The sequence below is a fragment of the Oryx dammah genome, unplaced genomic scaffold (assembly GCF_014754425.2).
Source record: "Oryx dammah isolate SB20612 unplaced genomic scaffold, SCBI_Odam_1.1 HiC_scaffold_1, whole genome shotgun sequence".
Lineage (NCBI taxonomy): Eukaryota > Metazoa > Chordata > Mammalia > Artiodactyla > Bovidae > Oryx > Oryx dammah.
Window position 1 is genome coordinate 67,829,204 of NW_024070185.1, and position 21,707 is coordinate 67,850,910.

The 21,707-nt window shown below is 38.2% G+C and overlaps 1 protein-coding gene across 2 annotated transcripts in view; it reads left to right on the top strand.

The window, feature by feature from the left end:
• Nucleotides 1–15,473: 15,473 nt before the first annotated feature.
• The window catches only part of XPO7 (exportin 7), a 35,747-nt gene continuing 29,513 nt past the window's right edge, over nucleotides 15,474–21,707 (top strand). Inside the window, exons 1-5 of one of the 2 annotated variants that reach the window (XM_040242372.1) lie at nucleotides 15,474–15,532; nucleotides 16,072–16,218; nucleotides 18,293–18,386; nucleotides 19,149–19,315; nucleotides 20,282–20,374. In XM_040242372.1, coding sequence (XP_040098306.1) covers nucleotides 15,512–15,532; nucleotides 16,072–16,218; nucleotides 18,293–18,386; nucleotides 19,149–19,315; nucleotides 20,282–20,374 — 522 coding nt within the window. In that variant the 5' untranslated portion in view covers nucleotides 15,474–15,511. The remainder of the gene's footprint in view (nucleotides 15,533–16,071; nucleotides 16,219–18,292; nucleotides 18,387–19,148; nucleotides 19,316–20,281; nucleotides 20,375–21,707) is intronic. The other variant, XM_040242381.1, reaches the window with a different exon arrangement.

Here is a 21,707-nt window from a genome sequence, read left to right on the forward strand (position 1 = left end):
GTTAAAATATCCTGTATTTGGTCACACTTGGAGAACCCCATAGCATATAGGTATGTTATCAGCTGTTTTGTTATTGAGGGTCTCCAGCTACTGCTAATGTTTTTTTTCCAGAGCTTCATGTTGTCAGCCCAGTATTTTTGGAAAATTACTTTTAAAGAGCATTGTTTTTATGGTACTAGAACTTACAATAAGGTCATATGTTAACTCTGAGTATATTTGAGTTTATTGAGTTTATTTGAGTATATTGAGTTTGATGCAGGTTTGATCCGAGGGATGGGACGATCCCCTGGAGAAGGGCATGGTAATCCACTGCAGTGTTCTTACCTGGAAAATCCCATGGACAGAGGAGGCTGGCGGGTTACGGTCCATAGGGTTGCACAGAGTTGGACACGACTGAAGAGACTTGGCACACGTACCTCTGTTTATGTTGTCGGTGAAAAAGAAGATCCTGTGCTATTTAAACAACGGGACTCCCTAGGGATGATGGAGAAGTAATAGTTCGAGATAGGAGTGATTATTAATAACCTAACCCAAGTCCCAGCAAATTTAAACAGAGCACATCAGTACCATCCCCACATTGTTAGAAGCTTTCTCCTTGGTATTAGCGACCTGTAGCAAATGTCACTTCCCTTCTAGAGTGTCAGGTGCATTTGGCCTGTTTCTTTTGTAAGAATTTAGCTCAGAAACCACGCCAGTTTCAGCTGTGAGAACTGCTGAGATACCTGTAGTCAGTTTCTACAGCAAGCTTGTGAATGAAGACTTCAGGGCTGTTCAAAAATAACTATTGGTATGTTGCACACACTAGTTTTTTGTTGTTGCACACTTTGTTATTTGCATATATGGCAACAAATCTGCCAAAATTTACTGTAAACTCTATTCTTCAGGTGTTCTTGTGCTTCTTTTTTTTTTTTTTAATTTTTAAATGACAAATACATGGTTAAGCTACAGAAACTTACAGAGAAGACTTTTTCAGTTGTCAACATGTGCCAGAATTGTATTTGTGTTTTTGAAAGGAGGGCAGAACACCAGAGATATTATATAAAAATAGAGGACCCACAAAGCAAACCAAATTAGATTTTGCTGACCTTTTGCATATAGACATGTATTTGAGTGGTAAGAGACGATTTAGAAGAGTAACAGCAAGTTATTTAAGCATGAACATTACTTTGAAATGACCTTATAAATCCAGCTCTTGAAAATTTTTCCTGTATACATCCTCCAGCAAAAGAATATTTTATACCAGGTGGATGCAGTATGGGTTCCATTAATAATTCACATCTGCAGAGAACCACTGTCAATTACATCATCTTTGAATGACAGTGTTATAATGCCTATGTATTAACCTAGGGAATTTTAACCATTTTATTGCCCTGTCAAGTAGACCAGCAGAGTGAAAGCTAGGATATGAAATGATACATTTTATTATAAAACATTGATTAGTAAACTAGACAGTATTAAGATAAAATTTGGAGAAGATTGGGACTTTTTAAAAATTGACATTAGATTTGTTTTTAATAGACTATTTTCTAATATACTTTACTTTTTAGAGTAGTTTTAAGTTTGCAGAAAAATCCAGTAGAAGGTACAGAGTTCCCATGTACCTCCTTATCCTCAACAGTTTGCTCTGTTGCTAACATCTTCATTACTGTGCTGTATTAAAGTTGATTAGCCAATACTGATACTTTATTACTAACTGAAATACACTCTGTGTTGTATGTTCTCTGGGTTTTGACAGATGTATGTGGTCATGTATTGATCATTAGACTATCATACAGAATAGGTTCACTGCCCTAAACATCCCCTGGCTCTGCCTGTTCCTCATCCCTTCCTCCTCTTCAAACTCTTGGCAACCACTGTTCTTTTTACTGTTTCTAGTTTTGTCTTTGAAATTCGGAATCATAGAGTATGTAGCCTTTTCAGAGTGGCTTCTTTCACTTAATAATAATGCATTTAAGGTCCCTTCGTGCCTTTTTGTGGTTTGATAGCTTATTTACTTTTTAGCAATGATTTAATATCCTATTTTCTGGATATACCACAGTTGGTTTTTCCATGCACTATTTTTTTTTTTTTTTTTTTTGCAACGATCCTCTCATTTCAGTTTATTAGTTTTCACAGTAAGCCCCTACATATGAACAAGTTCCACTCTGAGAGTGTGTTCCTTAAGTCCAGCTTCTTTGTTAAGTCCAACAAAGTTAGCTTAGGTGCCCAGCTAACACAGTCAGCTATATAGTACTGTACTGTAATAGGTTTATAATAGTTTTCACACAAATAACACATACGAAACAAACACAAAGAAATAAAACATTTTTCATCTGAAAGTACAGTATCTTGAAAAGCACAGTAGTACAGGACAACAGGGGCTGGAATCGAGTGAACAGGCAAGAGAGGAAGGGGAGGTGGGAGATGGTAGAGCTGAAGAGGCATCAGCAACAGGAGACAGGGCAAGCTGCGATTTCATACCTGCAGTTAATGGTACAGGTTCTGGTTCCTTGCTGGATTCAATTCTGTCTACCTTCGTGAAAGAACAATCCAGTAATGTCTGAGTGGTAGCTCTTTTTTTCTCATCATAGATGCCACAGTAGCACTGGGTTACATTCTGAATGGCTGCTGCAACCTTCATGTTCCATCCTACATTCGGGTCCCATGCCTCGAAACCTAGCAGTGCCTCCTCAAACAGAGCTAACTTACATGATTAGGGGAAAACACACACTTACGTCTTCAAACGTTCACAACTTGAAGGTTCATATATAGAGACTTACAGTAGCATGAACTGAGTGAAGTCACTCAGTTGTGTCCAACTCTTTGCGACCCCATGGACTGTAGCCTACCAGGCTCCTCTGTCCATGGGATTTTCCAGGCAAGAGTACTGGAGTGGATTGCCATTTCCTTCTCCATTCCATGCACTATTGAAGGGCATCACGATTGCTTCCAAGTGTTGGCAGTTTTGAATAAACTTGCTGTGAACACTCATGAGCAGGTTTTTGTGTAGATACAAGTTTCCAGCTCATTTGGGTAAATACTAAACAGCTCAGTTGCTGGATAGTATGGTGAGACTATGTTTAGTTTTGTAAGAAACTGCCAAACTGTCATCCACAGTGGCTGTACCGTTTTGCATTCTCATCAGCAGTGAATTGAGAGTTCTGTTGCTCCACATCCTTGCCAGCAATCAGTCTGTGTTCAGTGTTTGTTTTTTAGCCATTCTGATAGGTGTGCAGTAGTATCTCACTGTTGTTTTAATTTGCATTTCCCTGATATCATACAGAGTTAAGCATCTTTTCATAGGCTTATTCGCCATCTGTGTATCTTCTTTGGTGAGGTGTCTGTTCAACTCTTTTGCCAGATTTTTAATTGGGTTGTTACTGTAGGGTTTTAAGAGTTCTTTGTATATTTTGGATACTGTTCTCTTCTCAGATATATGTTTTGCAAAGATTTGTCTCCCAGTCTGGCTGATCTTTTTCATTCTATTAAGCAAATTATATTCTTTTTATGACTGCAGTTCCTATCAGCCATGAAAGAACTAGTACCATTAAAAGAAGAGGGAAACGCTATTCCTAAGTTGCTTGAATAGTCTTCAAGCCAGTTAAAATTATTTGGCTGACCTATTAATAAAACAAGTATAGTGCTTGAACCTAAAATTCTCTTTATTTAGTCATTGTTAAACATAGTAGCGAAGCTTGGTGATTGGGGGCGTCAGATAATTGATAATTGTGTGTCTGATGACTTTCTTTGCTCTCTTATATGGATTTAGTGGCCCTTGTAATATTTTGATATGATGCTGCATAAAATATCCCCAGTACTCTTTAAGTTTGGATCTTATACCATATTGATATTAAGAACATAAAATTAAAACAATAAATGCACACTGGCCCAACAGTCTCTATCTATAGTGTAGCTTAAATAATAAAGAACTCAAAAACATACATTTCTTGGAAACCAGAGCTGAATGAAATGTGAAAGGCTGTCCCGTTTTGGCTCCTTTAGCACTTAACCAATAAGCTATTACTTTCTGACCTTTAGAAGTCATTTGTTTGACCATAATTGCTATGTGGTATGTGTGTATATATAGATAAACACACATACACATATATATGTGCTCAGTCACCTCAGTCCTGGCTGACTCTTTGCGACCCCGTGGACTGTAGCCTGCCAGGCTCCTCTATCCATGGGATTTTCCTGGCAAGAATACTGGAGTAGGTTGCCCTGCCCTTCTGTAGGGGATCTTCCCCATCTAGGGATCAAACCTGCGTCTCCTGCCTTGGAGGTAAATTCTTTACTGCTGAGCCACTGGGGAAGCCATGTTTATACACATACACGTATTGAATTTATAAGGAAAAATATACTATCAGTAGACAGTACCATTCCAATGTAAGAGATATGGTTTAACATTCTTAACATGAGTATTGAACTTACAGAATTGTCCCCCTACATAGACCTGCTTTTAAAAATGAAGTTTTAGGGAAATGATAGCAAAAAACTATTTACATGTATGATTGTTTCAAACTGCAAACTTGGGTTCCCACATGGCTGGGTGTTGGCTTACTTCCTAAGGTGATCAGCTAGGCCTTCATAATCTCCTCTGTTACTCAGCCATTTTTATAGCAGAATACTTTGTTTTGGTCTTTTAATACTGTCAGCATGGCAGAATCAAGTTCCATAAAAGGCATTTGAGAAACAAGCAACCTTTTTTGTAAAGAAAGTGAATGTGGCAAAAACCAAGTGTATTCTCCTTTTTCTTAGTAGAACTCCATTTATAAATCATAGGGTACAAAATTTTTATGCCTAGAGCCTATTACCATTTTTAAATGCTGTCAGTAACCACACTGTGCGGTATTCATTTCAGAGTTATCTTTTATGTTGCACAACAGCTTTTGTGTTTGGAATGTTAGTTTAAAATGATGTCACAGCTCTATAGGAGAATTTTCCAGAGTTTAATGGAGGGTGGTTACTTTGTCAGTCGAGGTCATTTCTGTGAACTAAACTTCAGCATGGATTTAGGTGAAATCGTAACATGAGAACCCTGTCCTAGATGGCAGCAGCCTTCTTGGTGATGACTTTGTCTGCATGACTTGTCCCCTAAGCCTCTTAGCTTGACTAAGGCCTCCTTGCTCTCCAGGGCCAACTCTCAGCTGTCATCCCAGGACCTCCCTTCACCATCCTCGCTGAATTCCCTTGATATCACTCTCTGTGTTAAAAGTTCCCATCTGCTGCACTCCATGCTTAAATGTTTTTCATGGTGTGGTGTGATGCACATTCTTTTAATAGTAAATAGCATAGGTGATAAATTCATGTGGCCTTAGGTGCCAGAAATAGCTTTGTTCTGCCCTCCCACTTGATTGCTTGTGTACCTAGGTAAACATTCTGTGTTGATCATTGTCCTTCAGAGTCTTGCAGGGACTCCTTGTCTTGTTAGCAAGTGTTGCTTCTGTGCTGCCCAGAGCCATCTGATTGCTGATCATTTATGTGTTTACCTGACTTGGATTTTGTTTGTGTTTTTCGTTCTGATCCCATCTCCTTGCCTCCTGGGCAGCTCACAGAGTCTTCTTTCTCTCAGGCTTCTCAGGTTTCATAGTGGTATGCCTTGGGTATGGCCTGATCTTCACTTAGGCTGGACTTTGGTAGAGCTTTCCTTCTGACATCTGATGTTCTTCAGCTCTAGGAGGTTTTCTTGGATTATTTTGTTGATGTTTCCTCTCCTCTGTTCTCTGTGCCCTCTAGAACTCTTGTTAATTAGATGTTGGACCTCTGGAATCAGGCCTCTGATTTTATCTTTGCTCTCTTATTTTCCATCTTTTGCTCTACTTTCTGAGAGGCTTTAACTTGATTTTCCAACCCTCTTATGGAATATTTTGTCTCTGCCATCATATTTTTAATCTCTAAGATCTGTTTTTATATTCTTTGAATGTTTCTTTTTTAGAGCACCCTGTTCTTACTCCCAGTTGCAAAATATTTTCTTATCTCTTTGTCGAGCTTAGTAATACTTTTATCTTTATGTTTTTTCTTTTTTCAAGTTTCCTTTTTCCTACACAGTTTTCTGTTACAGGATTTTTTTGTGTGTATTTGTTTTGTTTGCTGTTGTTACAAGAGAAACCGAGGCATGTTAAAATTTTTCAAGAGTATATTTGAGCAGAGCATCCAGTCTGGCATATAGAAAGGAACTCCAAGTCTTGTACAAAATAAAAAGATTTTAGGTGAGAAGGGAGCAGGAACAAGGGAGTCATACTAAGCAAAAAAAAACAAATTAGTTGCTGCAAAGTTGCTTTCCTTTAGGGGAGGGCAGGGTTCTATCCAGCAGATTACCTAACTAGTGCTAATCAGGCAGATCCTGATTGACTGGTTTAAGATTCCATTTTGGGGAGAGCCGAAACTATAATTAAGTCTCGGTTTTCTATCCAACCATAAGCAGCTTCACTTGAGGCCTATTTTGTATTTTAACACTGTCTTCCATGTTAAAGTGCTTCCCTGGTGGCTCAGACTGGGAAGAATCTGCCTGCGGAGACCCCGATTAGATCCCTGGATTGGGAAGATCCCCTGGAGAAGGGAAAGGTTGCCCACTCAAGTATTCCTGCCTGGACAATTCCATGGACAGAGGAGCCTGGCAGGCTACATACAATTCATGGGGTCGCAGAGTCGGACACAACTGAGCAACTGTCACTATACACACTTACATGTTAAAAGCTTTCTTCAGATTTGTGGTAATCCTTATTTCCTCATAATCAAAAGATTGAAAGACTACCAAGCTGATTAGAAATGCAAAGTGTGGGTGTGAGGCTTGTCTGCTTGAGGCATCACAGTGGGGCAATCCAATTATGCCATTTGTTGGGTAACCTCTATATCACTGTATCTTTAGGTGTTTCCTTTGTGACTAATGGGATTCTGAGGGGAAGATTTTCCAAACTCCTGTCAAGGGAGTCCAGTCTGGACACTGGCATTTCTGGGTACAAGGAACCCGGTAAGGGGGCATTCGATGTGTATGTGGCCACTTAATTGACTATCTGGTGCCCACGTCCTCAAAGGTGCTTTCGACTGGCTTGGTGTCCCTAGTCCAGAGGCACTGAGTAAAGATACCTGGCAGTCTCACTTCTCAAAGATACTTTTACCCTGTTCGTTCTTGCTTTGGCCACCACACTTCACCTTAACATCTGAGCAGGGAGTGTAAAACAGCTTGGTTTCCAGTTCTTTTCACCACTTGCAAGATATTTGGCCTTGTTGTGTCAGTTAAGTCAGTTACTGCTGATTTTTCTGTATTCCAAAATTTTGTCCTGTCTTGTATCATATTTCTTGTGAGATTATGTTTGTGGTTTTTTTTTTTTTTTTTTAATCCCTTCAGTGTTGTTTTTGTTGGGTTTGGGAAAGGAACAAGATTAAATATGGGATCACTCTGCCATTTTAACCCAAACTCCCAGGAGGCTTTTTAAGACTTAGGCAGTCATTTATTTTTATTTACTTGGCTGCATCTGGTCTTAATTGTGACATGCGAGATCTTTTGTTGTTTCATGGGGGATCCTTCATTGAGGTGCACGGACTTTCTAGTTGCAGTGTGCAAGCTTATTTGCTCTGTGACCTGTGGGATTGTAGTTCCCAGACGAGGGATCAAACCCACACCCCCCGTGTTGCAAGGCTGATTCTTAACCACTGGACCACCAGGGAAGCCCCGACATCCACTTACGGATGACATTTTTATGAAACTTCTACTGTGTGCTGGACACTGAGGTACGCTTTTGTCCTTTTCATCCACTGTGCACATTAGTACTCACTTACTAAAATCACAATAAATAAATAATCAGTATAAATGGCCATGTAAACAAACATTTGAGTTGACTGTACTAGAATTTGAGTGTTATACAGTTACGTAAGTTAATAAATACCTCTCTTTGAACAAATGCCTGTAACAATGGCAATATAATTCTATATCTGTGGGGAAATACGTACTGAATACTACCCAGTCTGGAAATGGGTGGAAATACAATTGGTCCTCATTATTTATGGTAGTTTGTTCTATAAACTCGCTGAGAACACTGAACTAACAAATCATGAACCGTTTCTCTTGCAGGGCATACAGGGTTAAGTTCCTGCCAACCTCTGGTCACATTTTCCTCAACCAACCTTTGTTTTATTTGTATTTCTACTTAGAGACACCTTTCTAAAACACCTTTATCTAACATTTTTTCACACAACCTTCTTGAGTTTAGGAATACTAGGTAACACTTCAGCACTATGCATGCGGCCATTTTAAACAGCGTAATTGGCAACAAAAAGCCCCACATTGCAAAAAACACGACATTAAGTAAACTACAAGGACACTTTTTAAGTTATGAGAACTAAAGCAAAAACATTACCTTGTTTGACCTCAGCTGAGAAACATATGTCAGGCCACTCAAAATTTTCACCATTCTGTTCATGTCCACAAATGACACAGTTGCTGATAGTTTTGACTTGGGGATTACAAATAAGTTTAGCAAGTAGATAAATTTGCAAATAGGGTACCCGCAAACAATGAGGAGCAATTATACAGAACTGGCCAAAAAGTTCGTTCAGATTTTTCCGTAAGAAAACCAGAACAAACTTTTTGGCCAGCCCAATATACCCTGTACTGTAGCCTTGCAAGGCAAGGCATCTAGAACCCCTCTAGGGCTTCCCTGGTGGTTCAGTGGTAAAGAATCTGCCTGCCAATGCAGGAGACATGGGTTTGATTCCTGGTCCAGGGAGATTCCACATGCTGGGGATATGGAGTCACTTAGCCTGTGCGCCACGACCATTGAGCCACAACTGCTGAAACCCACATGCCCTAGAGCGTGTTCTCAGCAGCAAAAGAAGCCACCACAGTGAGAAACCCACATGCTGCAACTAGAGAAAACCTGGGCAGCAGCAAAGACCCATCACAGCCAAAAATGGATTAATATAATTAAATTTATATGTATGTATATGTATACACACACGAATGAGGAGGGCATGGCAGCCCACTCCATTATTGTCACCTGAAGAATTCCATGGACAGAGGAGCCTGGTGGGCTACAGTCTATGGGATCGCAAAGAGTCAGACACAACTGAGCGACTAGGCACACAGCCCCTATACATATATATATAAAATACCTCTGTAGAGGAAATTATATATATGATACCTCTGTATATATGATACCTCTGTAGAAGAAATTGTAGATTGTAATGCATGTGCTTTAAAAACTGTTGTTCTTCACTTTTTAGTAGACAGTATATTCCATAATAGCAAGTAATAAACTCAGTAATTAAGAATGTACATGTATTGCTACATTAACTTTTACAGCATTGTTAGATAAATATTATTTCTACTTAAAAGAAATGAAAACTAGTTTGAAAGATTTGAGTAACTTATTCACACTCCCACAGCTTATAAACAGGGGAGTGGGGATTTGCCCGATATCTGAGGTCTTAACTCAGGTTATACTGAACCTTCACTCTAAAAGATCCTTGTTCCTGCTGCTAGGTCACTGGCGTTTGTGTTAGAGAGATGTGTGGAAGTGTTAACCTGATTTATTTTTTTGTTAAATTCCCTGTTTTAAAAAGTTTGGCCAGTTGTTTTCATAATCTTTTTAATTTTAATATTTGCTACCTTTTAAATCTGATTTACTTACAGAATTAGAAGCATGGAATTTAGAACTGGCAGTATCTTTGTCAAATTATACACATGAGGAAGCTGAAGCTCCAGGAAATAAACTTGCCCAAAGTCACACTGTTATTTACTAAGTGAAGTGAAAATCGCTCAGTCGTGTCTGACTCTTTGCAACCCCATGGACTGTACAGTCCATGGAATTCTCCAGGCCAGAATACTGGAGTGGGTAGCCTTTCCCTTCTCCAGGGGATCTTCCCTACCCAGGGATCAAACCCAGATCTCCCACATTGCAGGTGGATTCTTTACCAGCTGAGCCACAAGGGAAGCCCAGGAATACTGGAATGGGTAGCCTATCCCTTCTCCAGTGGATCATCCTGACCCAGGAATTGAACCAGGGTCTCCTGCATTGCAGGTGGATTCTTTACCAACTGAGCTGTGAGGGAAGCCCTCCAAATTGCAAGTTGGCAAGGAGTTAATACCCCCAAATTAAGTCAGAATCTCTTATAATACCATATGCTCATTACTTTTTAACTTTGACATCTGGAAGTGGACCACTGATAGGAGACAGAATTGCATTACAGCAAGTGGAAGAAACTCCAGCGTCAGGGGCCGGGACTTACGACCTGCAGTTAGCTAGCAAGAGCCTGCCCTGAGGGAAGCACTGTGCTCTTACTGTCATTTGACTAGTGACACTTGAAAATGCAGGTCCCAGGTAATCAGATCTGCTAGTTTTTTATGGGAAACTAAAAAACCAGATACTATCATGAAACATTGGCAACCATGTTGAACACTGTAAGGTGAACAACCAAAATGTGCATGGGCCAGTGTGAGGCTACCAGTTTGAAACCCGCACTTCAGAGGATTCCGCTTATGCTGCAGCTTTCGTTCCTCTGCACTCTTAATGACTATGAGAAGGAACCAGAACTGGTTTCTAGTGACATGTTAAATAAAAGCTCTTGAGTTAAATGTGTAAGTCAATAAGCCAGGCACAATTAGTCTGGCTGTTTACCTCATGAAATGATTTGTTTACACGTGTTCTAGCTGTGTGTCACCCACAGTGCAAACATCATATGTGTTTATTACAAGTGAGGATTGATTCATATTTTGAAGCTAAGTGTAGAATTTTGCAGTCTCATATGTTAGGAGACATGCTATCCTTATCTAATACACGCAAGGCCCTGGCAATGCGTTATCACCTACTGAAAGTACGTATTTTATCTTGCTTTATGGCAGTAGACATTACACAGCAACAGCAACCAAAAAGCTTTACTTACTCTCTTAGTCCTCTCAGAAAAAGAATGTCCCTCATGCATCCAAAAATCTTACTTCATTTATTTCCTGAACAAATAATGAGAGTTACAGTTCTAAAAGCAGACACTGGTATAAAACTAAAGCATTCTAAATCTAATGTGGTTGTCAGTTACAGATGGACTTCTTTTTCATTAGTATAAGAAAGAAAGATGAGAGTAAATATGTGAAGAATTTGGGGAGAACTGTGTCTCATTTTAAAAACTTCTTATTGAAGTATATAACGTGTACAGAAAAATTCACAGATTATAAATGTAATTCAATGAATTTTCTCAAAATGAGCATGCCTCTGTAATCAGTACCAACATTAAGGAATGAAACATTTATCCATACTACTATTGATGGACATTTGGCTTTCACATTTGGAAACTACTACATTTGGTGCTGGCATGAACATTCCTATTCAAGTGTTTTAGTGAACTTAGCATGTATCTCTGTTGGGTATATATATAGGAGTAGAGTAGCTGGGTCACGCGATATTCAAACCGTCAGCATTTATTATTGGTAAGAACAAAATAAAAGTATTGATAGCAATAAGCACTGACATACTTTTTCAAATTTCAGCTTTTAGAATGTATTGCCTATTGCTTTCCTGATTTTGTAAATTTGTTTTATGAATTCTGATTGGAAGCAGGATCAGCTATTAATTAATAGTAATATGTTCCTATTGAGAGGAGTTAGTTTATAAAAGATTACCTGTACAATTGTTGGGGGGGTTTTCCCTGCTTATAAGTAATATCTACTTGTGATCAAAAATGTAAAACTTAGGGAAATACAGAAAAGAAATATGAGTCTCGCATAATCTCGTCTCCTAAAGATAATTGTCAGTATGTTTTCATACAGATTTTCCTTTATGAATTTGCTAACATGTATCACAGATGATGTATTCTACATACACTCTTTTTTAGATTCTTTTTCTATATAGGTCATTACAGTGTCTTGAGTAGCTTTCCCTGTGCTATAGTAGATTCTGTTGTATGTGTATGTGCTCATGCAGTCGTGTTCAACTCTTTGCAACCCCACGAACTGTAGCCCACCAGGCTCCTCTGTCTGTGGAATTTCCCAGGCAAGAATACTGGAATGGGTTGCCATTTCCTCCTTCAGGGGATCTTCTTGACCCTTCATGGGACTGAACCCATGTCTCTTCCGTCTCCTGCACTGGCAGATAGATGGATTCTTAGCACTGCACCACCTGGGAAGCTCAGGTTCTCATTAGTTATCCCCTTCTTCCAGTTTATCCACCTCCTGCTTTCCAATCTCATAACCAGAAGTTTTTTACATCTGTGACTCTATTTTTATTATGCAGATAAGTTCATTTGTATCATTTTGTTTTGGATTCCACTTATAAGTCAAATCAGGCAAATTTTGTCTTTCTCTGCCACTTGCTTTTTAAGCTAAGAATAATTATTACTGGATTTTAGGAGTTTTTAAAAACATTATCTATGATGATTGAATATTCATTATTGAATATTCATTATTGACGATAGGAATGCCTTATCAAATAGATAAAAATAAAATGTAATTAGTATATCAAATCAATTTTATTAGCCTTACACTTTTTAAATCATTTCTTTTCTGGCAGGTTAAGTATGCATCTTTTTTATTTACCTAACAGTTTTTTCCTAATACACAGAAAACTTCCAACTAAGGAAGATCTAAATTAATGGAGTTTATGAACAGGTTGAAAGTGCCTTGATTTTTGTCAAATTTCAGACATCTTGATCATGAAAATTCAGCTACCAAATTGGTAATTCTGACTGTATATCTTTCATGAGCGCTCCTCTGGATTGAGGGTGTACGTCACACTTTGTACTAGAGTGGTGCTTCTGATCATTTCAGGTGGTTTGGGTGGCAGTAAGATCAAGGATGTTCTTTGCAGAGAACTTAGTCATCTGAGGCTTGTGGTTGTTTTCTAGTCGTTACTCAGCAATATTAGGAATGTCATCAAATCCTTCCTAAAAACGAGTATCCTGGTCTCTGATCAGGAATCTCCAAGTGGATTTTTTTTTTTTCCCAAGCAGTGAGACTAATTTAAAAATATATACTGTCAGGCTTTTTTTTTAAAAAAAAAAAGCAGAATGTGACAAAATAAGTTCCAGGATATACTTTTTGGAGTTAGTATAACATCTAATGCAGAAACAGAAATCTTCGTTTTCCCAAAAGGTACAGGCAGCTCCTCAGATAAATCATTAATTTTGGAGGCCTGAAGTCTCAACTGATTGTACCTTATATTGAAATGAGAATAATTGAGCCGTGTTTTTCTCTATCCTGGTTAAAAACTGTGTAAAATAATATTATTGCTAAATAATAGGATACATTCTTTCAATACTTTTTAATACCTTCATTGTAACTGAATTGTTGGTGAAATCCAAGTGCTGTAGGTTTGGAGGTTTGATTGTCTTGAGTGCCTTGTACTAAAGTAGTGCTTTTCTAGTTGAAGATTGCTTTCCAGTTTTGTGAAGATTTCACCCAAACATGCTTTCATATTCCAGTGGGACCAGATGGAGGTTTCTCTGAGAAATATCAGTTTGGCAGCCTCAGGAATAGAAAATAGACTTGCTTCTCTGGAGTCTCTTCTGTGACTGAACCAGCATCGTGTAATAGATGTCCTTAATAAGAACTGGTTGAATGGGAGAAGGAACTGCGCCAGGGGGTGAGATGCAGTGGTGCTAAATGTGAAATAACTAGTTTTAATGGCTCATCAAACAATTGTAGGATAAATGGTTTTATTCTGGATCCCCCAGAGAGGTGATTCAAAATGATCTAACTGTTAGATTTGCTTGCAAAACATTAGGATCCCAGAGAACATAAATGTAAATGTTTGCTTCCCCTTTCCTTCGATGGGCAACCCAAATAAAAATGACTATTCACCCTGTGGTTTTTAGACATTTCCACTAATTGTTTGGGAAAACAAGATTGTTTCCCATTTGTTCTTCTGGAAACAAAGAAATAAAGCTTTTGTTCTTCTAAATGTTTGTGTAAATGGTCAAATTACTCTTTGGGTTTTTTACGGTCTTGTTTCCTGAGCTGAGAACTCATTACCAGACTCACCCTGCGGTGTGTTTTTGTCTATTACATTAAAACAAATCAAAAGAAAGCGACAACCAAAAAGCCCACCATAACCTGCATGTCGGTTTTTAGCAGTGAGGAACTTAACTACCAGTGACAGATGCTTAGCCATCGTCATGTGAACGACTTTGTTGTAATAATGTAAATAAGAGTGGCACCAGGGTGGGGGTTGCTCCTGAAACTGACTGATCAGACTTCAGGGAAAGTAAGTGATGATACCTTAAGCAGCCTGACCGTTTAGGGAGTTCTGTTCAGGATGCTTGTGGTGAGTGGTCGTTATGGAGGTTATGAGGCTGCTGCTGCTTACTGAAACCTCATACCACCCTTTGATGTCATCTGTGTTAATTATTTTTTAAATCATTTGTTCCCCCTTTAGTTAATCATTTCACAGGCAGGGTCGGGGGTGGAGGTGGAACCCAGTCTGCTGGGTTGAAACAAAAACCTCCTGAGGGAGATTTAATCTCTTGCTTAGGAATGTGGGGATTTATAATTAAACTGATTCATTGGGAGTTTGGCCAGTAGTGGCAGACATAACACTGACTTGCACATATGTCTTACGGAGTATATGTGATTAATTGGCCTTATCCTCTATTCCTTGTGTTTGTTTATAAGCTATATGAAAAAATCAGATTTTACTCAACAGAACTTTCATCACTTGAGATCTGGCTTTGTGAATACAGTTTTCTCTGTGCTTTCAAATTGAGGAAGGTATTAAGTGGGACCCCTGCAAGTCAGAGAGGAACAGATTAAACGGAGTCCCAAGATGTTTTGAAGAGTGGTTTGTTTATTTTGTTCTGCAGTGAAGGTGGTGGTTTTTATTCTTTGGAGGGCTTTCTGAAATGAGACTGACAATCCGAGTGTCAGCATCTGTCTTTCTTGTTTCCTTTAGGTTAATGTTTGAAAGTTATTAATCACATTGAGTAAAATAGGTATCCTGCCCCTAGGGCATTCCTTTTTAGTAGAAAAGCTGTGATTTATAAAGTCCCAGCTTAATGAAATAAAATGATAATGAAAAGCCTTGGGCAGACTGGCTGTGTGATATATTTTAGGGTATTTACACAGGTTGATTTGCCTAATTATTATTTTGGTTCTTGTCAGAATTGTCATTTCTAATAGTAGTAGGATCCTTCAAACTATTTAAACCAGATTTTGCTTGCTGCTGTAGAAGACAAGTTCAAAATTTCTTCTTAAAGTCCAAACTGGTCCTTTAAAAACTTAACAGATGTTTGCCCTCCTCTCCAGTCAGTGAAAGGTGATAGTTACATGAACTCTTACTCACTCCTTTCCTCTTTGCTATTAAACACCACACTAAGTGGAAGTGAATTTGTGTCCCTTTGGGGTTTTGACCAAAGCACACACCCATCCCCTTCCTGCCTCCCTGGAACTGGTTCAAGATTTGGAAAGTAGGGTTTGTTTGGGGGCGTTTCCCGTGTCTTATCTCTGACTGAGCACATGCTCAGGTTGAATTTATTTTGACCCTGCGCTTTAAATTTGGAACCAAAGCAAGAGTTTAAAGTGCAACAGAAGAGAGTCTGCTGAACTTTAGACATGAGGGACCCGGGGAGGAAGGTGCGTACTTGCATTCTGAAACTTAAGAGATTGGCCATCTTTGCGTGTACACATAATTGTAAGCTGATAGCTACAGGCAAAAGGAGAATATTTCAACCTATGAAAAGATCTGTGTGACGCTTACATTGTGTGTTTATGTGCTTAAATTTTACAGTTATGACTTTAGTAATCATAGTTTTGAAATTGATGCCTGAGCAAGTAAATTCTGCATTTTTCTTTGAAAACATTTTGGAAAAGCTTAGGATAGGTATTTGCAAGGAAAAAATGTATCGTTTTTGTCTGAACTTTAAGCAAATGACTGAAAAATGTATAGATTTTAGGCATTCTGTCATTTTGTCTTTTAAAGCATCAAATGAAGAGGGCAATAAGTGGTTATTTTTAGATAAAGGTCACCCAGATTCTCCTCCACATTGAGAAGCAAGTCTCTATTCATTGATTATTATTTATCTTCATCTTGTAATTTCAAGCACAGTATGTATGTAGTCGACTTATGTATGTAGTAGACTGGACTGATTTCTTTTTTGACTGATCTTTTCCAGAGCCTGGCCCAACTAGAGAATCTGTGCAAACAGCTGTATGAAACAACAGATACGACCACTCGACTTCAGGCAGAGAAAGCCTTGGTTGAATTCACCAACAGCCCTGATTGCCTGAGCAAGTGCCAGCTACTCCTTGAAAGAGGAAGTGTACGTAAGATTTGAAAAATCCTAAAGGGGAACAGGTTTAGGAAGATATATTCTGGTTCTAAGTTTAGGGGTGGATTGCGATAACTTCTGTTCCTTGATTCTTCTAGGTACCTCTGCCTTCTTAATTTTCACTTTTGAAACAAACCAGACCTGGCACACTAGCAAAAAAGGCCTTCAGAGTCATCAGGAAAATCTCACTGAGTGTATATTTTTGTCCTATAATTTTTATTCTTGAATCAAATTTCTGTGACTCCTTTTCTGTTTTTTACACTTATGTATCACTTCACACCTTTTACAAAGAAGACAGGGCTATATATAAATGGCCTTTCTTATCCACAAAATTCATGTCACCTTCTAAGATCCCTAGTCTGTTCTGTTTTTCCTCCCCTGTACCACAGCTGCTGCTTTTTGTCTTAGATGTGCGGGGTTGGGGCGGGGGGCCGGAATTTTCCTTCACAATGGAAATGACAGGAAGTTAGAATGCTTAAAATGAAATTAGAACCTCTTCCGGCTTAAAAATGGCATGCAGTGATCAAAATAATGCTTTCATGAGACATGATTTGATTAAGTTAATATTTTTGGCAGGATGGAGGTCTTAGGAAGGACAAGCATCCATCCAGGGTATCATGAAAGGGCATCAAGAGAGTTTAGAATCCCAGCTAGACCAGCAGCCAACACTCTGCCAGAGATGGGAAGGAAGTGTGAAAATAACGAAGGCCATTAATTTGTTAAGAGTATAGAATTCTCAGTGGCTTCATTTTAAAATTTTCATTAATAGTGTTAGAGAATTTATGCAGTAAATAGAACAGACTACAATTGGCTAAGTGATAATCTTAGTAGCTAAAGAAGTTGACTCTTTTCCCAAGTGTCTGGAGGTTAAAGAATCATGGTCAGAGATTGGGTTGTGCTCTGTTCTGTTTTCGCATATAGTATTTTTATATTTCTTTTCCATCACTTGGTTCTGGTATTGAACAGTTTAGATTCGTACTGTGGGAGATTCACAACTAGCTCTCATCTGACTACCACTGAAGCCCCATGGTGTCATTTGTGACACTGTTAACTCCAGTTCCTCACACTGATAGTCAGCAGGCTGGAGTAAAACAGGGTTGGTGCAGTACTGAAAGACTTAATTACAGTGGATTCTTCCTCTTTAATCTCTATCAACTTCTTAATGATGTAGCATTTGATGGTATGATGTAATGCCTGTGGATAGCCTCTATGGATAGCCTACTGCCCTAAGGACTTACAGTTCGACCCTTGATTAAATTATTTCGGTGATTCTGAGTCTGTCCCTGTTATGTGATGTTATATGTAACACAGCTGCACAGAGGAATTCGAATCTGCGCATGGCTCCTTCTTATACATTATGATCAGATTGAATACTCTGCTTCTCCATAAGGTTAAAACTCATTAAAATCTACACTTGAGAATATGGTAATGCTATTCCTTTGCTTAGGGCATAGTTTTTTCTTTCTCATAAATAATTGTTACGAATTTACTACTAAAACCAGCATATACATTCCCCAAAGCAGTAGCTGATTGATAGATGTACTGATGGTAAGATACAATTTGGGGATTAACTACATAGCATAAGGCGGTGGTTCCTTCTAATACTACTTCTACGTTTTGTTTTTTTTTTCTTCTTTCTAATGCTATACTATAGGAATATTATGAGGTGAAACTTTTTTAAACATTGTTATAACAAGGCTATTGGAGAAGATTTCTTGATTTAAATGAAAGAAGAGATTTGTCTTCTATAGAGCTTAATATCTTTCTGTAAAGATCTCCTCTAACTTCTCCCCCCTCAAAATGATACAGATACTTGTATTAGATTCAGTTTGATCAGGCATTCACTTTATCCTTCCCTTTATTCATGACCGAAGTCAGCTTAATGAGCACAGATGATGAATGGGCTCATTTTTCCTTAGTATGAGACCCTTAAAAATCCAAAGGATCGAATGTAGCAAAGCTGATTAATTTTCTTAAATCTGAACTCAGATCTCCAAGTTAAAAAGTTTGACTGACTAACTTAATAAAACTGAATCCTAAGCCCTTTCCCCCTCTCTTTTCACAGTCATCTTACTCCCAGTTACTGGCAGCTACATGCCTTACAAAGCTTGTATCACGCACAAATAACCCTCTACCATTGGAACAACGGATAGATATTCGTGAGTAGAAAGTTGTCTTTTCTCTCTTAAATTAGTTTGTTTAGTGATGTCCTAGTAATAGTGATATTTATGTTGCTTGTCTGATAATGTTCTGAAGTTGCTAGGCATACAGAATATCTAGAATATAGTTTCTTTCCAGAATTGGGCTTAAAAATGAAGAGGACCCAATATAGTTGCTCCTAGATAAAGCCCAAGTTAGCTGTTTTGTTTTCAGAAAGTTTCTTTTACCTGGTCTTCACCATCACCGGTAACTAAGAAAAACATTGCTGAAGATTTTGAATCCTGTGCCAACCATGCTATTTAACCATCAAGAGGTAGATTCAAGGCTCCCTTACTTCAGGTTCTTCATTGTGACTCGTATACAATTCTGAGCTGAAAAGTTTGGTGGTTTAGTCGCTAAGTCGTGTCCGATTCTTGCAACCCCATGGACTGTAGCCTGCCAGGCTTCTCTGTTCATGGGATTCTCCAGGCAAGAATACTGGAGTGGGTTGCCATTTCTTTCTCCAGGGGATCTTCCTGACCCAGGAATTAAACCAGGGTCTCCTGCATTGCAGGCAGATGATTTACCTACTGAGCTATGAGGGAAGCCATCATAGTTGGAAAGTTCAGTGAATCTTAAATTTAAAGTCCTGTTTCTCATTAGTGTGAATAATTAAGGAAGTTGAGGGTAAAGAGTCTAGATTTGCCACTTCTTAGACATTTAACAACGCACACCCTTCCCTGGCGGAGCCACCTCCGATGTAGACTGTTTCTGTTTTATAGGGAACTATGTGCTCAACTATCTTGCCACTCGGCCAAAGCTGGCCACTTTTGTGACGCAAGCACTTATCCAGTTATATGCCAGGATCACAAAGTTGGGCTGGTTTGACTGTCAGAAGGATGACTACGTCTTCAGAAATGCAATCACAGATGTCACAAGGTTTTTACAGGTATGATGTATATATTCGATGAAATAGAAAGAAGTGAAGCAATATATGCTTAACTTAGATATTGATCTGCAAATGGAATTGTTTGGTACATTTTCTTCCGTATCTTTTTAATTCTTAATGTCTTGGTTTTACATGTTTACATGTCAGCACAAACCCTACTTCATTCTTTTTATTGCTTACATACTATTCCAGTTTAAAACATTATAATTCATTTAACTCTTCTAGGTGAGTATTTAGTTAGTATCTATATCTAGACTGGTAAATAAATACTTTGGTGAATATTCCTTGTGTATGTGTGTTTGTGTGTGTTTATACTTTGAGCTAAGTGTGTTTATAGTGTGAATTCCTAGCCTTTGAATTATTCAGTGAGAAGACTATGTGTATTTTGGGTTTACATGGATATTTCCAAATTACCCTCAAGAAAAGTTATTCCCTCCAACAGTTAATATGTCTTGTTTCTCTGTACATCCACCCTGTGAGCTCAGCTCTCTTATTTTTCCAGTTTCATAGGTAGAAAGAATTAGTAGCTCAGCATTTGAGTAATGAATGAGACAAACAAATTTTCATTTACTACGTATTTTTGCTTTTTGTGAACTTTCTATTTATGTACATTTTTTATGTACATTTTTAAAATCAGTTATTTGCCCTTTTTTGTATACAGCCTTTCATATAAATTATATCTTACACATTCATTTGTCTTTTATCTCAAATGTGATTTGCTAATTTCTCTTCCTGCAATATGTATAGAGTAAAGCTTGTAGATATTTTTAACATACAAAAGGTTTCAATTTTGATGCAGTCAGATTTAGCAGTCTATCAGTTAGATTTTGTGTCCTGCAAAGCAGCAGTTTTAAAATACCAATTTCTCATACCTTGTCTAGGCAGTTTAAGTATGACTGCATTCCAGATGCTGAAATCAAGCTGCACAGGCCAACTCTTTCTGCCTTACCTTTTTTTTTAAACCAGGATAGTGTTGAATACTGCATCATTGGTGTCACGATTTTATCACAGCTAACCAATGAAATTAATCAAGTAAGTGCTACAGCCTTCCTCATTGAAGTAAGTGCCATATTTTTACTTAGTATTGGTGTTTTCTGCCTGTGTGTGGGATGATCTTTTTTGGCAGTTGTGTGCTTTTGCGGTAAGTGATTAATGCCTTTTTGAAACAAAATAGTTCCATGGGGTTTTCCTCTGTGAGTGAAGTCCGGATGCCCTTCCATCTCCAGAATATTTTTTCTCTCATCTCAGCTTTCCTCAGTGGTATTAATGTTTAATGTTGGAGAAGAGCGCAGTGATCCTAAGTCAAAACTTAGGAAACCAGCATCATTGGTGTGCTCTTTTTGCTGTATAAGTTAATGTATTTATAATCATTCAAAAATCAGTTCTCATTTGCCTTTATTAAAGATTTTGCTGACAATCTTTTCAGAATGCACAAAACATTCCGCTAAATATCAAATAATTTTTTAAAAATAGTCATCGATGTCACAGATTACTACAGAGGAAACACCAGTGGCTTTCTTTTGTTCTGGCTATAATATTTTTTAGTCATTTACTTTTGTATCCGGCCAAAATGTTATAATTATTGAACAGGCCTGAATTAATTGTAACAGCTCACCCTTCAGCTGTCAGCTATTAATTACATTGGCATCACTGTTGCTATTGCTCATACTTATGCAGACATTTTAATTAACCCTGAGAAATTTAACTGTGAGTTGGTATTTTAAATACACTAGCTTAGAGCCTATTAAAATCTGGAGTCCATATTGTGTTCTCTGTCACATGCAATCCCTACTACGATTGGTAATTATTAAAATAATAATTTATACTTGTGAGTGATTTCTATGTGGCAGACACTGTTCTAAGCACTTATATTAATTTTATTCTCACAGTAGTCGTATGAGATAGAGACTCTGGTTATGCTATTTTCTAGATAAGGAAACTAAGGCACATAAAGATTAAATAATTTGCCTGTGGTATCACAGTTACCAGGCCACAAACAGTTTATGAATTCAGACCCACATAGGCTTATTGCAGAGCCTATGCTCTTTAATTTGCTTATTTAACCACTCCTGTCCTTGTAGTAACTGGAATAGGAAATGGCAACCCACTACAGTATTCTTGCCTGGAAAACTCCATGGACAGAGGAGCCTGGCAGGCTATAGTCCATGGGGTCACAAAGAGTCGGACCCAATTGAACACACACACAAATACACACCTTTGTAATAAGAGAGCATGCATTATGTACAGATTGTGGGGTTAATGCTCTTCCTTTAGAAGCTTGGCTCCACAAAATCCATCATTGTTGGTATTTATTTTAGAATCTTTTCAAAATTTTGTATTTATCTTTCTTAAAGCAATAGGAATGTGTGTGATGTACTTAAGATGCAATTAT